The sequence below is a fragment of the Lactuca sativa genome, chromosome 3 (genome assembly GCF_002870075.4).
Source record: "Lactuca sativa cultivar Salinas chromosome 3, Lsat_Salinas_v11, whole genome shotgun sequence".
NCBI classification, from domain to species: domain Eukaryota; kingdom Viridiplantae; phylum Streptophyta; class Magnoliopsida; order Asterales; family Asteraceae; genus Lactuca; species Lactuca sativa.
The window spans coordinates 254,246,394-254,263,080 of NC_056625.2; the positions used below are offsets into that span (position 1 = coordinate 254,246,394).

A 16,687-nucleotide genomic window follows, 5' to 3' on the forward strand; every position below is an offset into this window, starting at 1 on the left:
AAAGTGGTCCAATAGCGGTGCGACACGTACCCTCTTAGCACATGTCTGAACCCTCGCAGCATGCCACGAACCCCCCTACTTCGGACCCTAGACCTGGGTCCAATCACAGACCGCCAGCAGACCCTTCGCACGCGCAGCCCTCGTGCGAGCCTTCCCTGCGATCCCTCGGATCTGCGAGGCGTGGCTTCCTCCTGACCGTCCGATCAGAAGCTTCACCCTATAAATAGAATGATGCGAGCCTTCTCGGGTATTTTAAAGAAATTGCCATATTTAGCCCCTTTCTTCATATTTTCTTCATCTCAACATTCCGCGAAGCCCCGGTATTGATTGTAAAGCCCGGAATACTCCACGAAGTGCCCGTGAAGCCCGTAAAATTTATCTTTTCGATTTCGAAGCCCGACTTTTGTAGAGCCCGGTTTCTCAATAAAACTCTCGGTTTTATTAGAAACGATCGTTTTAGGAAACGAATTGTTGCCCGATTTTCACCAAAATATGTGAGTGTGTAGTTACTTTCAATTTACACATAGATGTGAAGTATTTACCTTGAAATACGTGTTATGTGTAAATATATTAATTGTTTAATTGAGGTGACTGTTGAATTGATGTTTTATACAAGTTTTAAACTGCATATGCTTTTTATCTACAAAATATGTTGGGTAGAACATGGGTAGATGAAATAGTTGATGTATGTTAAAAAAATGAGAGGCCTCGATGTTTTTGTTGTTGTTGTAGTCATCTAGCGGAGTATAGATGACGACCACGGACTTTTCTAGACAGTCCAGTGGAACACTAGCAGGTTCGCAACTTGTAGGTGTTGATGAATTAAATGTTCATTGGCATACTCCATCCCCCTCATGGTTGCCTTAAGAAGATGTATGGCTGAGGAAACCCCTTAGTAGTAGTGTCCATCCCGATGATAATCGTTAGGCCAGGTCCCTTGTGATAGGTGTTTGGGGACTTAAAGTGAGGACAACGGGAATGGGTAATCAGGGTTATTGTTGATTGGTGAACTTAATAAGTATACTATTATGGGTTGAAAACCCTATATGCTCACCAGGCTCCCAAGCCTAACCCACTCAGTTTTTATGATTACAGATAGTGGACCCCGAGCATAGTCGGAGGACGACGAGAGATTTTTGGATTATAGGCCAGTAGATGTAAATAACTGTTGAAAGGCTTATAATGTCTTATTTATGCTTTTGATCTGTATCGGAACATGACATCCCGAGGTGTTGGATATATATGGAAAATATATACCTTCTTAATGAAGGGTTTTGATAAACTTTTATCATATGTTGTTTGGGGACCAATTCTGCAACATCTTTTAAAAAGATTTTTCTGATTTTATTTTAAAAAGCATAAATTAAATCGGTCTTTTCTGGCCGAGAACTTAGGGGATGTCACAGCTCAGCCTATCCTACTAGGCATATCTGGGTGCCTAACCTACCCTTCTTAGGCATATCTAGGTGCCAGACCTACCCTTCGGTCTTATTCCAACCGATTATAGGGTCTATCTCACCCATTACCAATACCATATAAAATCATTCATATCTCACATAAACATCAAATAATACATGCCACCTTAATAATTATCACAAATAGAATCATTAAGCTATATCAATACTAGTGGGCCAGCCTTGCTGCCTTCGACCCATGAATTCCATGAAGGGAGACTCACTTCAACTATGAATGTCGAATCGTAGTCCGCGATGACTCGGGACTCCTCTCCCTAAAGCAAAACAACTTACTAATTAGCTATTGGATCCAAATATAAATCTAAAGGACCAACTCTAACAGATAAGGAAAGGTTCCTAATCTTAATCCCAATTAGGCCTCTTCCTCCTAAGGCCCAACTTTCATAATAAAATGTCCAAGCCCAACTGATTAGGCTTTAAGGCCCAATACAAAAATCCCAATTCTAGGCCCAAGGGTTTCAGTCCATATGTGGGTTTGAGGCCCACTAATTCTAAGCCCGACACTCATATCCCATAAAACAGCCTTTTCCCTACTGTACAAGTACGTGTGGCCTACGCAGTATATATGCCTAGCGTACGGTGTCCTTGAACAGAAGCGGGAAACTGACCCGGTACGCGCAGCATATTAGGAGGTATGTCCAACGTTCCTGCCAGCCACCCTAAAATACTTCTTTTGACTCAATCCATTAAGTTCTAACGTCCAAAACATAGATCTAGGCTCCTAACAACGTCCTAAACCATAAAGTTATAAGCTTTATGCTTTTGCATGCATGGATGGGGATTAAGACACACATTAAGTCCATAAGCTTACTTAGTGGCCAACTAGCACTTGCATGGTTGGGGCTAAACCATCAATATCCGATTTTGTGGTTCTAAACACCTCCAAGAGTAAAAAAGGACAACTTATTTTGACAGAATCTTCTAAAACTCAAAGGACCTCAAGTATGGAACCAAAATGTGACATCAAACATCCCAAAACTAGATATAAGCATGCAATGATCAAGTTAAAAGCTTTATACCTCAAATGGGGAAGAAATGATGCCGAACTTCTTGATCTACAAGCCCTATTCAAGTATTTTCTCCTTCTTCAAGATCCTTCTTCTTCAAAACCACCAAAATGATCAAAGTAAGCTCAAGATGCATGCAAGGGGGGCTAGGGTTCGAGTTGGACACTGTGAGGACAATGGAGGCTGAAAGGATAAGGGTTTGGTGGGATATAAGATGCTTAAATAGGTTGCAAACCCTAAAATTTAGGATTTACATCTGACCAGTCTACGCCCAGTGTACGCATGGGGACTTCTCGCTTGGTGCCTCACATATGTATGTCGTGCGTACACCTTTCACGCCCAGCGTATGCCCAGCCCATTAAATCCAAATATAAGCATAAGTATAACTTGAATAGGAAGCAACATAATATTTGACAATTCCGAGCATTACACTGTACTTTTGGGTCGAAGGCACCAAGTCCAGCCCATTGGATTGTTATCCTGGTTTATCGTATGTTGGTATGTTGTAGTGACCAGTTAGATTTTTATCTTGGTATATAGGATGATGCTATGCTTAGTGATCTGTAAGATCTGTCTGATTGTCTATTGACTGGTTATATGTTAGTTGGTGGTTGAGGTTTTACTACTATGTGTGTGAGCCAACAGACCAGGGACATTCCAACTCGATGGTTGATTGGGCCCAAGGGTATTCCATCTTGAGGATGACTGGACCCGTGGTATATTGTCATTCCAACCTGATGGTTGATTGGGCATGGGGTATTCCAACCCGATGGTTGATTGGAACCATTATGATAGTATGGTATGTGGTGAGACTATACTGCTTTGTGCGTTAGTCAATAGGCTTGGGTATTCTAACCCAGTGGTTGACTGGACCCGACATATTTGGTATTCCAATCTGATGGTTGATTGAACCAAACTGCTTATGATACGAAAGTATTCCATCCCGAGGATGATTGGGCCCATCATAGACATGCCTGGTATTCCAGCCTGAGGCTGATTGGGCCAGGCATGAGTATTTGAGCATGCTAGTTTGTTATTATGTTTATGTGGTGGTATTTGGGGGAACTCACTAAGCTTTGTGCTTACAATTTTGGTTTATGGTTTCAGGTACGTTAGCGGACTATGGCAAGGCGACATCGTAACCGTACACATCCTTGGTTTTCGACAAATCTGATGTTGGGAGATTCTGCTTTTAAATAATGTTTTGAAAACAATGGTTTTGTAACACTTCTATTAGTAAAAGTGTTGTTTGAAAAGGTTTACAATTTTTGAAAATTTTGGGATGTTACATCTGGATCTTGGGTAATATCTTGGTCAAGATCGTGAAGGTTATTGATAATCCATTTTCTATTAATTTTCCACTCTCTGTGGAACTTGGGTAATGAAAACGTCAATAATGATCAAGTTAAAATGATACTCTTAGAAGAAACTCAATAAAAAAGACTTGGTGTCCAAGAATCTCAGAGGAAAGGATAAGAATCTTGGAGGAAAGGATTAAGCCGAATTTATAGCTAAAGTAGTTGATAGTTGTTAAAGGCACCTAAGTATAAATAAGGAGCTAGTCAAACACACACACACAAACACCCGATGCACATCAAGCAATTTAGAATTAGTAGAAAAGATCTCAAATATACTTTGTATTTTCTTGATTGATTAATAAAATTACTAAGTCAAGTTGACAATTTTCACCTCCTAAGGTTTTATTCTAGAGATCTTACCCAAGATCAAGGGTTTTCCTCATATAACTTGTGTCTTCCTTTTGTAATTCCTTCATTGCTAATCAGTTAGAACACCACAGCTTCTTGACAAAATTGCTTGGACTCTTCTTTTATTATTTTTTACCAAGACAATTTGCGGCTACCATGTGTCTGTGGTGTTATTCATCTTAAAACATTGTTCTTCAAATCATTTACAGAACAATGTCCATCTTTCCTATTTAGTGTTAGGTTTTATTCAAAAAATTGTATAAGTTTAGCAACCAAAGCATTTTATGATTTGAATAAACTTAAAAACATTTAACCCACCAAGGATAATTTTTCTAAGCATATAAAGATTAACACAACCATAAGAAGAAGAGAACTACAACCTTTGAAGACTTTGATTCCTCTCAAGACAGTGGAAGTTAACGAAGAATGTAGATGTAGAACTCCACCCTAGATAGAAACACCATCAATTCTTCAACTTGATTTGGATGCTAGTCCTTCTTGTATATTTTAGTTGTTATTAAGCCTTAAATACATATGTCAAATAAGTCTTCAGGAGAAGCAACTAAACCACCCAAAACTAGATAACAAATTGCAAGAAATGGAGAAGGAAATAAGGCTAATAACCCATGGCTTTTATGAGAGAAAAAGGAAGAGAATGTATAAGTAAAATAATGTTAGTTTTTAGCCACCTCCCCTCTTTATATACTAATCGATAAGTACCAAGTTAAAGCTATTGATTTAAGGAAGGCATGGCCTTTCATGACAAGCAGGGTGTAAGAAGGAAAACCAGCAAGCAATATACAAACCATGCTTGTATGTACTTTTGGTTGTGACTAAAAAAGTAAAAACTATATTGTCCTTTCTCATTACTTCCTAACTAGGTAGTTATATGTCACAATTAGATTATTACTCAAAGTGTTAAATAATTGTACATAACTTATAAATTCACACCACATGAATTATGACTAGTTTAGTTTCTATTATTATTATTTCCTAGAAACAATAATTCCCTTTATATCGGTAAAATATTATTTTCATAAAATAATAATCTTTCAATTAAATACAAGAAACATAAATATGTATCAAAGATAAAATTATAATAAACAATATATTAACATCAATGTTATGTTAGTGTTTCCCTTTATGAAATAAGTGGTTGTTAACCTTGAGAGAGAGTGATGAGCCCTTCACTGAGTCCACTGACGTAAAGTTGATTTGGAAAGGGGAAATCAAGAGCTGGAGGAGAAAAATCTTATCCATTTCACTATGCCAACTACAAATCCAAATCCTTCCTTCAAGGATATGATTCATTATGTAATTTTAATTTTGTTTGAACACGTTACATATAGTTGCTAATTAATCCCAAAAATGTTTTCTAAATTTTCAACGATTATTCCAAATCAAAAGTTGATATGATCTTCACATTGTTAAATCTCTATCAATTGAAGTCACAAGTAAGAAATTGGAAAAAGCGAACACTCAACGAACTCATCGTTGTCATTATATCAAAGTGAATCCTTCCTCCACCTACATCTCCATCGGCAACGGTAGAATTGCTCTGTCAGACGTTGTTATGCCAACCAGTCAGGTCCTCCAGATGACAATGATGTGGAATTATTGAAACCACTTCAAATTCTTTGAAAGCTACAAAAGAAATAAATAAAATCATAAGTTTAAAAGCTAGGATTCAATCACTTTGAAATCCTTATTGTGCTATGAAATAATCATTAAACACTCTCAAATTTTTCGACCCATCTGACCTACAATCCATCCTTCAAGAACTCCCTATTGTGGTATAAGCAAAAAGAGGAAGTAGAGTCGACATGATGGTGGGGATGGCACAAAACCTCTTTTATGCTTGTTCGAAGACATCACATAAAAACACAACAAACAACAATTGATATAAAAATTCAAAATTAAAAAAAAAAAAAACAACATTAAAAAGCTAAAACCTAACAATATACCCTAATCGGAAATCCAAACAACCAAAAATCAATAGAAAAAAAGGAACAAAAATCTTACCCTCGGGAATTGGAAATCAATGGAATGAGGAACAAGAAATTAGAACAACCAACATACATTTGCAATAACCCCCAAATAGAAACCACAGTCAGACGAAAGGTCACGAAACAAATGGCAAACATGCGAGAAACGCAACCAATATCGGCTCCAACCCAGCCGAAGATGGAAAGCCACAAACCACTCGCTTCAGAACCTGACATTGTTCCTATACACTACTCATATTAATATGTATATAATTTTACTTGTTCAGTTTAAAAATTATAATACTATATTTAAATTTATTCGAATATTTTTAAAAAATTTGTGACTTCGATATTTGATAAAATCCTAATGAAGGTTAGAATTTGTATTAACAAGAAGAATAAGTAATGCCCCAAAATCATAATCAATATGGGAGAGACTTACAAAGAGGATAGAGAGAGACCTGGGAGCAATGACCATAAATTGAGCCAATCAATAGACTAACAAATTAGGTATAGTTCCATCGCTGACCATAAATGATGGTTTACATCCTATTTGATAAAATCCTAATGAAGGTTAGACTTTGTAGTAACAAGAAGAATAAGTAATGCCCCAAAACCATAATCAATATGGGAGAGACTTACAAAGAGGGTAGAGAGAGACTTAGTAGCAATGACCATAAATTGAGCCAATCAATAGAATAACAAATTAGGTATAGTTCCATCGTTGACCATAATTGATGGTTTACATCCTATTTCTTGATTTGAAATTACTCATTAGTGTATATCATTTAATCCCTAGATTCGAGCATCAAGGTCGATCATTTAAGCCATATAATTACATCATGCTCTCACGATTCGATTGGTATTAGGTGTGCATGAGGTGTGCGGTCCTGTCAGAGAAGGTGGTTGATTGTGTTGAAGTGGTGACGAAGACGAAAAAGAAGTGACGAAGGAGACGAGGAGGAAGGCGAACGGTGACAAAGATGAGGGAGGAATAAAGAGTTGTTTATATGAGGGTGGGGTCAACGTTTCATCCGGTGGTGACATAAGGTTTTAAAGAATAAATGAATTACCTAAATTAAAAGGGTTAATAATTTGATTATTTAATTACTAAAATTAATTAAAAGGTAAGCAATTTTATTCATATCCAAGTTTTTAAATCTTTGCTTCCACACAACAGTTATATACATATATATATATATATATACGTGTGTGTGTGTGTGTTTGTGTGTGTGTATGTATGTATGTATGTATGTATGTATATATAGGCTTATGTTATTGTATTCAAATTAATTATTGTGTGAATGTAGAGATGAATGTAGACCAATGGTTTTAGTTATTTTAAGTAATGATTTACCTATCTTTAAATTAGGAAACACATGTTTAATTAGGAGACACATGTTTGATTAATCAAAAATTTCAGATTTTAAGAGATATTGATTCTATTAATTGTGAATGTTGATTTGATAATTAATTCACTTTTAGTTCTAACATAATTTTTAATTTTACTCGGTTTTATTCTTTTAGAATGTAATTATGTTAGAATGATATTCTATGAAATGCCAGAATATATTATGATAGAGTGTATATTTTGATTGAAGTAACATCTTGTGGAAAAACAACATTCTTAAACCTTTAGTTGAAATATAACATGATCATTTTATATTGAAACATTGTAATGCAAATATAAATTCATTCATATTCTTACAGAATAATAGTCTAAATAACATCCTTAAATATACAATTATTGAACAAATAGATTTGATTACTAAACTTAATTAATAGATAACATTACAAATTTACCTTATTTAATTAATTCTTAAACTATCTTGCCTAAATTAAAGGGATTAATTAAATATTTATTTAATCACTAAAATTAATTAATAGATAACATTAAAAATTTACCTTATTTAGGTTTTGAAATGATTGGTTCATATTGATTCCTACATCCACAGAATAATTAGTTACAATATTTGAATATATATATATATATATATATATATATATATATATATATATATATATATATATATCCCTATATAATAAAAGAGTAGTTTTATTTGCCTTTTTACATGTGTCATCTTATTAGACCTCCTAATTAATGCATATTTTATTCTCCTTTTGCCATATATCACCATATTATATCTCCTAATTAATACATGTCATTTGTAAACCTATTAATTCTCCATTTCAAATTTTAAATTTTAAATTTACCACTCTAATTACATTAAATTAATAACATTAGAATAAAAATTAAAATAAACTTAATACAAATTATAAAATGATATAATTTTATATATTTATTTAAATCAATGATTAAAATTTATATAACTACAAAAATTTCTTAATTAATAATTTATTTAAAATAATTGATTAATAATTTTTAGTTTCTATTTTAAGAATTTAATTAATTGTACAATCGTGGTTCCAACGGGTTATAAACTAATATATATATATATATATATATATATATATATATATATATATATATATATATATATATATATATATATATATATATATATATACACTAGTTTATAACCCATGGGAAACAAAATTAATTAAACTTTTATAGTGAGAACTCAAATTTATTAATCAATTATTTCAAATAAATTGTTAATTAAGAGATATTTTTTTAGTTATATAAAATTATAATCGTTAATTTAAATAAATATGTGAAATTATATCACTTTATAATTTGTATTAATTTTAATTTAATTTTTATTCTAATGTAATTAAATTAATGTAATTAGAGTGGGAAATTTAAAATTTAAAATTGATAATTAATATGTTGATAAGTGAAATGCATTAATTAGGAAGCCTAATAGGGTGACACGTGACAAAAGTAGAATAAAATATGCATTAATTAGAAGACTTAGTAAGATGACACATGTCAAAAGTAGATTAAAATTATTATTTTATTAGAATATATATATATATATATATATATATATATATATATATCTTTATATCTTAATATATATATTTGGTCAAAGGCTGAATTTTAAGAGGTACAAGTCATTATTGCATTATGTACAATGACTTTATGCTTTGGAATTTTATTCGGTCAACATTTATAATCCGTCAAAATTGAACCTAACAATCCCTCAATTTTAGTCGATTGAATAGGTCAAAATTAGACTTAGTATTCCCTATATTAAGCAAATAGAATTGGTCTACAGACGAAGTCTATATAGCATATCCTATCTCTTCCCCACCACTGCCACACTCTAAACTATCCCTCTTATCAACGAATTTTGGAACTCGGTTCACCCTCCTTCATGACCACCTTCACCACTGTCTCACTTCATCTCACGATGGTTCACTATCCCATCTCCTTAAAATCCAGTCAAACCAACAACACCTTCACCTTAGTCTCTCCTCTCCTGTCCCACTTGGCCACTTCCTCGATCGTAAGCATCGTCGCCACCAACTGTCGGCGTCACCATCTTCTCTATCGTCTACCCCCTTACTAGATCTGTCAACAAAAATAACCTGGAAACCCTATATTCTCCACCTTTCTTTGTCTTTCTAACATCCACCATCACCATCTCAAAGTTATGTAGGCGGATTCGTCGGGTCCAGGTACGATCACACCATCAAAGCCATCAGATCCATCAATGTCTCTAATTTGTTTCTTTTCTTTTTTGCTTCAGTGAAAAATAGAATGGAGCCTATTCATAGAGAAAACGTTAAAAAAAATTATGCCCCAACCATTCCAATCACAGCCAGGGCTACACCTCCTTCTCAGCCGCCCACTCCCCTGCTTTTTCTTCTTCATCAATATCCCTTTCAAAAAATACAGACACCCCTGGAAAGCATAACACTTACCACTGTCGCCTTCACTTTGAAGGTTGACACAACCATTCTCTTTCTCTCCAATAACACTAGATCAAACGTTGCTCATACCATCTCCATGTATGAACCCTGGAAACCATCTCCATCATCAGTTAACGACCCACCACCACCATCGTCTTTTTTTCAAAAGATGAAATCAGCCAAATTGAGGCACCAATATGTTTCCCATTCTGTTGTTTTTGTTGTTATAGTGTTTTTTCATCTTTATTGATAATTCTTCTATGTGAAGCTCTTTGTCCAGGAGACGAAGCTGGAAAATATGCCACGAGGTCAAGTTTCATAGTTGGAGTTGTCCATGTAGCAGGTAAATGTATCACATTCATGTAACCTCTTTTCTACCAGATTTAGATTTGGGCTTGGTAAACACCATGGTTTTAAACATGTTCTTATTTTTATGATTAGGACTTGATGAACACCTATACGTGTTATACAAACGAATTTGTTTTGTTGACTTTTTGCGTTTCTTTAGCTTATAACTCTTGAAATAGGGTTTTCTGATTTCCCAGTCCTGATTATTGGTATCTCAAGTTCGATTTTGGTGAAGAAGTCCATATCTCCCTTCCATCTCCATCTACACTACTCATAGTTATTTTCCAAATATTGACAATTTTTGTTTTCTATTTATACTTTCAGCCATTGAGCTGATATTTACTTTTTTATTCTTGGTTAAAGTTAGGATTCACCTGACGGGTTTGGTGTTATAAGATGCATACTCTTTTTTCGTTTCTTTTTGTGTCTGCTGTGAATATACTTAATTTTATTTGTAGGCTATTTATTGTTGTATGAGTTAATTTTATTTGTAGGCTATTGATTGTTGTATGAGTATTTCAGAATGTTCCTTTAGATGGGCTTCACTCTAGCTCCGGTTAATTAGAAACTTGTAAGTGAAGATGGGTTTGAGGATTGTTCACTTTCTGCTTCACTGTCCCCTTTTTCATTTTCCCTAAGTATGTACTATGAAATTTTATTGGTCCTCTTTATGCCTTTTTCTCAGAGAATATAACACCACAAAGTGTAATTTCCTTCTTTAACCGACTTAATGGGCTAACATGTACGTAGTTAACTATTTTTTGTGTAGAACTTTTTAGGTATTTATGTTGAATTTGGAAGGATTTCACTATTTCAAGTGTCAATATGGATGGGCTTCCTTTATACCACATGTTTTGATCTTTTTTTAACTTAGGCTATGACATGTGATTTTCATGAGAGGCTTTCGCACGCTATGTTCTTAGACCTACTTCTTTTCAGTTAAGTTAAATCAAGAAAATAAACAAATTACTTTTATTTTTGTGAAGTCGCTATCTATTGTTGGTAACAAATGTCATCTTTTTTCAAATAAATTTGTTGAAATTACTTGATAGATGAAGTCATGTAGCTTAAGGAGTCTACCCAAGATTTGTTTATGTGCTATTATTATTATTATTCTACGATTTGATTGCAAAAAAAAATTGTTTTTTCTTTTTAATTTAAAAATGTATTTGTTGTCACTATCTTGGTATCAACTTTTACAAAATTGTGAAAGGTTTATCCGAGCTTAAACGGTCCAAGTAGCATTCACTCAAAAAATGGGAAGGCATGTTGTCATTTTAAGTTACTTCACAATAAGTATTTCGAGCTTTATGATTATCAGGGTAATGGTATTTGCTATTTTTATGTTAGAAATGTGAGGTCTGGAGCTTTTACCATCTTTTCAAAACTAGAATATCCATATAAGTCCAAGGTTATGCTTTTCTTGACATAATATTCATAAGCTTTGCATGAATACTTCTCATTTGCTTTATTACTCATATAGTATCTCATTTTTTGTATGGTTCGAACAATCCTGTGATGTTGAAGATGCCATCAGGTGTCGTGATGGCTATGACAATGCTCATGGTTGAGCTTCATACGGTTGATACATATTAGTGAAAAGTAATTAGAATTTCAATCTTTTATGCAGCCTCACTCATCGAGTCTTCCTACTTCTTGCCTATATTGTCTCGGTTTGTTATAGCCAATGAGTGAGAGCTATAGACGATGAAGTATTAAATCAAATCCACCTAACAACTAGCTGCTTCCCAATGATGAAGCTGATGCATTTCAAAAGATGGTTTCTAAGGCTTTTAGTACCTATGATTGAATTTAAATTTCATTACACAGTTACTCTATATTTCATACTTGCAGAAGTATTTGCAATTTTTATTTTATGTTTGTGAATGTGAAATCGTAACTTTCCAAAGCCTTAATATGTTATACTTAATGGAATTGACTTTCTTCCATACAATGGCTATGAAAAGTACAAACGAAAATAAAAATATTATAATGTTCAATTCTTTTTCATATCAAAATATCCCACCTGTCAAATTATAATGTTCAATTATGTAAGTTTAAAATATTCAATTGTCTTCTATTTGGTCGATATTTTAACTATGTCACGGTCCAACTGGTTCGACCTACCGCCTTGGGTTGTGGTATTAAAACGTTGATAATAATAAATCATTCAATTTACAATATACACTAAAAATATTTTAAGTTTTTCATAAACGAAAATTACAAATATGTCTCCCATGGTATATTTTTTATTTTGGTTTAAGGGCTAAATAGTTAGTTTTTCATACCAAACTTGCAAAATCAATTAAACTTAAAAACGAAAAATATAATTTACCCAAATCAAAATAATCATTAAATTGAAAGTAATTATTGTTCACCGAAAATGAACAAATTACGAAAGCAAACTATTCACACCCGTCGCTTAGCGCGGGTAAACGGCTAATATATATATATATATATATATATATATATATATATATATATATATATATATATATATATATATATATATATATATATATATATATATATATATATATATATATATATATATATATATATATATATATATATATATATATATATATACACACACGTGTGTTATTTTAAAAACAAGTGACCTCCACTCAATATTTTGTTCCTTGAAAGGCATTTCTTTTGTGACCAGCTCACAAACGCGCTTCTTCTTTATCAATCACTGTCTACACAGGCCCTGCAAAACTTCTTATTAACATAATTCCCCCTTGATAATTACATAATTACTCGTATGTCCCTTGACACTTTTCACCATTAGTTGAAGTTTTGCATATTTTCCTAAGAAGATATGTCTTAGAAGAAAATATTATAAAATGTACATTAAAAGAAGATTATTGTTAGGTAGCATACTTTTGCCAAGATCTACCCAAAAAATATATAATGTAATAAATTCTTATCCGCTATAAAATACAAATTTTCATTTAAATTGATTGATTCTAGTAATATATATATATATATATATATATATATATATATATATATATATATATATATATATATATAGAGAGAGAGAGAGAGAGAGAGAATGGGTAATTTGATAGAGTTTGATTTAGTTAGACGGATTTGATTAAAAGCTAATTGGGTTAGAGGTTTGGACAAGTCAGAAACAAAAATGGATACCAAACAGTTGGACTGAGGACCAAGTCCGAAAGTAAAGAGTAAAACTCAATCCAAAACTTTTTTTGTCGAACCGGATAAGGAGAAAAATAGTGACCTCGGTCAGAAATTAAGACTAAATTAGCAGGTCTCGAAGCAAATCAGACATGTTACCTGGAAAATATGAACCGCGTCCTAGCTTTGGACCTAATCAGAACTCTCATCAAACATCCCCTTAGACTATTTATGACTCTATTTATATAGAGGAGGGTGTGTAAATTAAAATTGTTTCATCAATAAATTTGAATGGCATACAAGTTAAATTACTTAAAATGATTACTAGTTTAGTTTATTTTGATACCGTTAATAAATGCTTTTGAATGTTTAGATTGGATAAATTCAATTTTATTTATTAAAAAAACGGTAAAAATATTTTTTTATATAAGTTGCATCATTCTAACTCATTTGAAAATGCATGACAAAATTGCAAAAATGGTCGTCGTGATTGACAAATTTATGTGCTTTTGGTCCAAAACAAAATCTTGATACACCACTGGTCCAAAATTGGATATTTTTAGTGATTTTAGTCCTCTTAAATGGAAATTAAATTACAATGTTACACTCAATTTAACTCTAAATACTCACATTCTCCTGTCCTCTTAACTAACATGATGTTTTAATTATTTTCAAGTACGGAATGAATTCATATGTCCAATAGTAATGCATATTTGATTCTTTTGTCAGGTATTCAGTTGCTACTTTTGCATTATAAAATTCGACTAATGTTTGAATTTAAGATCGTTACTTCCTCATTTAGTTATGTTAATTATAATTATTTCTTTTTCTTTATGTTAGATCTTTTTTTTTGTGAGATTAAGATTGTACAATGCCTTCATAAAAGGCAAGTATAAGGCACAAATTGGAGCTAAATATAAGGTGGTTGATAAATTATTAGCAAGTCGGCTTGCTAAGGTGGTAGATAACTTGGTTTCAGGTGAGCAAACTGCCTTCGTAAAAGGCACACAAATTCTAGATGATCCTTTAATGTTGGATGAAACTATAAGCTAGTATAAAAAGAATAAACTGAAGCTTATGATTTTCAAAATATATTTTGAAAAAGCTTATGATTCTCTAAGTTGGGACTACTTAGTTAAAGTTTTGGAGAAATTTGGGTTTAACGATAAATAGAGGGGCTAGGTAAAAGTTTGTTTGTTTTCTTGTAGAGTTGTTGTGCTAGTTAATGGAGGCTCAACTAAAGAATTTTCATTGAACAGAGGTCTCAGGCAAGACCCGTTATCTCCTTTTTTTTGTTCATTCTTGCCATGGAAGGTTTGCTTGATTTGATCAATATGGCGGTAAGGGCTGGTCAAATTCGAGGAGCTTGTGTGGGTAGTGGAGAGTTTCGGTTGTATCATCTTATTTATGCGGACAACGTGGTTTTTGTTACGGATTTGTCTACCGATGCTATCCCTAATATGTCGAAAGTTTTAAAAGAATTCCAAGACATGTCAGGGTTAAATATAAACATACATAAGTCAACTATTTATGGAGTGGGGGTGGAGACTGAAGTTATCGACCAAATTACGGAACAAGCAAGTTGTGGTAATGGAGTTTTACTGTTTACTTATTTGGGTCTTTCAGTGGGATCCAATAAGAGTAAGATTGAAAATTGGGATCATCCAGTTAGCAAGTTTGAAAATAGATTTTCCAAATGGAAAGCCAATTATCTTTTAATGGGTGGTCATCTAACTTTAGTTAGATCGGTTCTTGATAGTCTTCCCATTTATCTAATGTCCATGTTTTAGGCCCCTAAAGGAGTAATTAAAAATTTTGAATCCTTAAGAAGCAATTTTTTTGGGGAGTTCAAAAGGGGGATCATAAAATGACTTGGATTAAGTGGGAAAAAGCGATTGCTAGAAAGGAAAATGGTGGTTTGGTATTGGTAGCCTCTATGCTTTTAATGTTGCTCTGCTTAAAAAGTAGCGATGGAGGATCGTATTAGATGAATCTCATGGTTGGGTTCAATCTCATGGTTGGGTTCGTTTGATCAAGTCCATCCATGGAAGTCATGGTGGTTTTGATAAAGCTGGTAATAAGAGTCATTTTGTGGGAACTTGGTCTAAATTGGTGGATTCTTCTCTAAAGCTTCATGAAAATAATATTATCCCGCTTAATACTTTTAAGAGAAGACTTGGAAATGGAGAAACAATTAAATTTTGGGAGGAGGTGAGGATTGGTTCTCAAGAACTTTGGTATAGATTTAATAGGCTATTTCGCCTAGATGATAATCAAGATTGTCGAGTTTGTGATAAATAGGCTAATGATCATTGGAATTGGGCTTGGAGGTGTGATGTTAGGGAAGGTTGTGAGGAAGATCAATTGTAGGGAATCATTACTTTATTGGATGGAGTTATAGTTACAGATAGAAAAGATATGATTCGGTGGGTTTTGGACTCGGATAGGGGTTTTTTGGTCAAGATTACTCGAAATTTTATTGATGCTCTCAATTTTCAAGATGGTGCGGAGGCTACTACATGGTGTAAAACTCTCCCAATTATAGTTAATATTTTTATTTGGCGTGATATTCAAGCAAGATTACCTACCATATTCATTCTTTCAAAATGTGTGTAGCCCTCCAAAAATCAAAGAAATTTAATATTTTCAAAATCAACCATTAACCAACATTATTTACAAAAAGAGTCATTGTTTCAAAAGCATTATTTCCAAATCAGAGTTTTCCCAAGACCCAGTGACATAAAATAGGAAGATGTGCACGATCACACCTTTGTTTTCCCACGATCCTCAAAACTACCTCAAACAATAAACTAAAAACTATAAGTCAAAGCTTAGTAAGTTCCCCTAAAGTACTAGCACATCACATAGTGAACAAGCATACAAATATGAGCAGCCAGCTTTACTGGACCGCCTCATAGCGCCTACAACCTATCTGGACTGCTCTACGAGCCTTTGGCATGACCGAACCGCCTCGTAGGGCCTCCAGGCCATTTAGACCTCTCTACGGGCTGCCGACCTAATTGGACCGCCTTGCAAGGCTTATAACCTATTCGGTCGTTCCTAGGTCTCTTGGCCTACAGCACAAACCAGGACCGCCTCAACCCAACACAAAATGTCGACAAATGTAACAGGTAAACATAAACACATAGCCAGTAAATACAAATAATCATACGGATCTACTAAGAAGCTACAAACTAGCA

The 16,687-nt window shown here is 33.5% G+C and overlaps 1 protein-coding gene across 1 annotated transcript; it reads left to right on the forward strand.

The window, feature by feature from the left end:
- The first annotated feature begins 14,821 nt into the window (after positions 1-14,821).
- On the forward strand, positions 14,822-15,277 carry LOC111897016 (uncharacterized). Its single transcript, XM_023892991.1, has one exon. It carries the CDS (start codon positions 14,822-14,824, stop codon positions 15,275-15,277), a length of 456 nt encoding a protein of 151 aa, XP_023748759.1.
- The last annotated feature ends 1,410 nt before the right edge of the window (positions 15,278-16,687 follow it).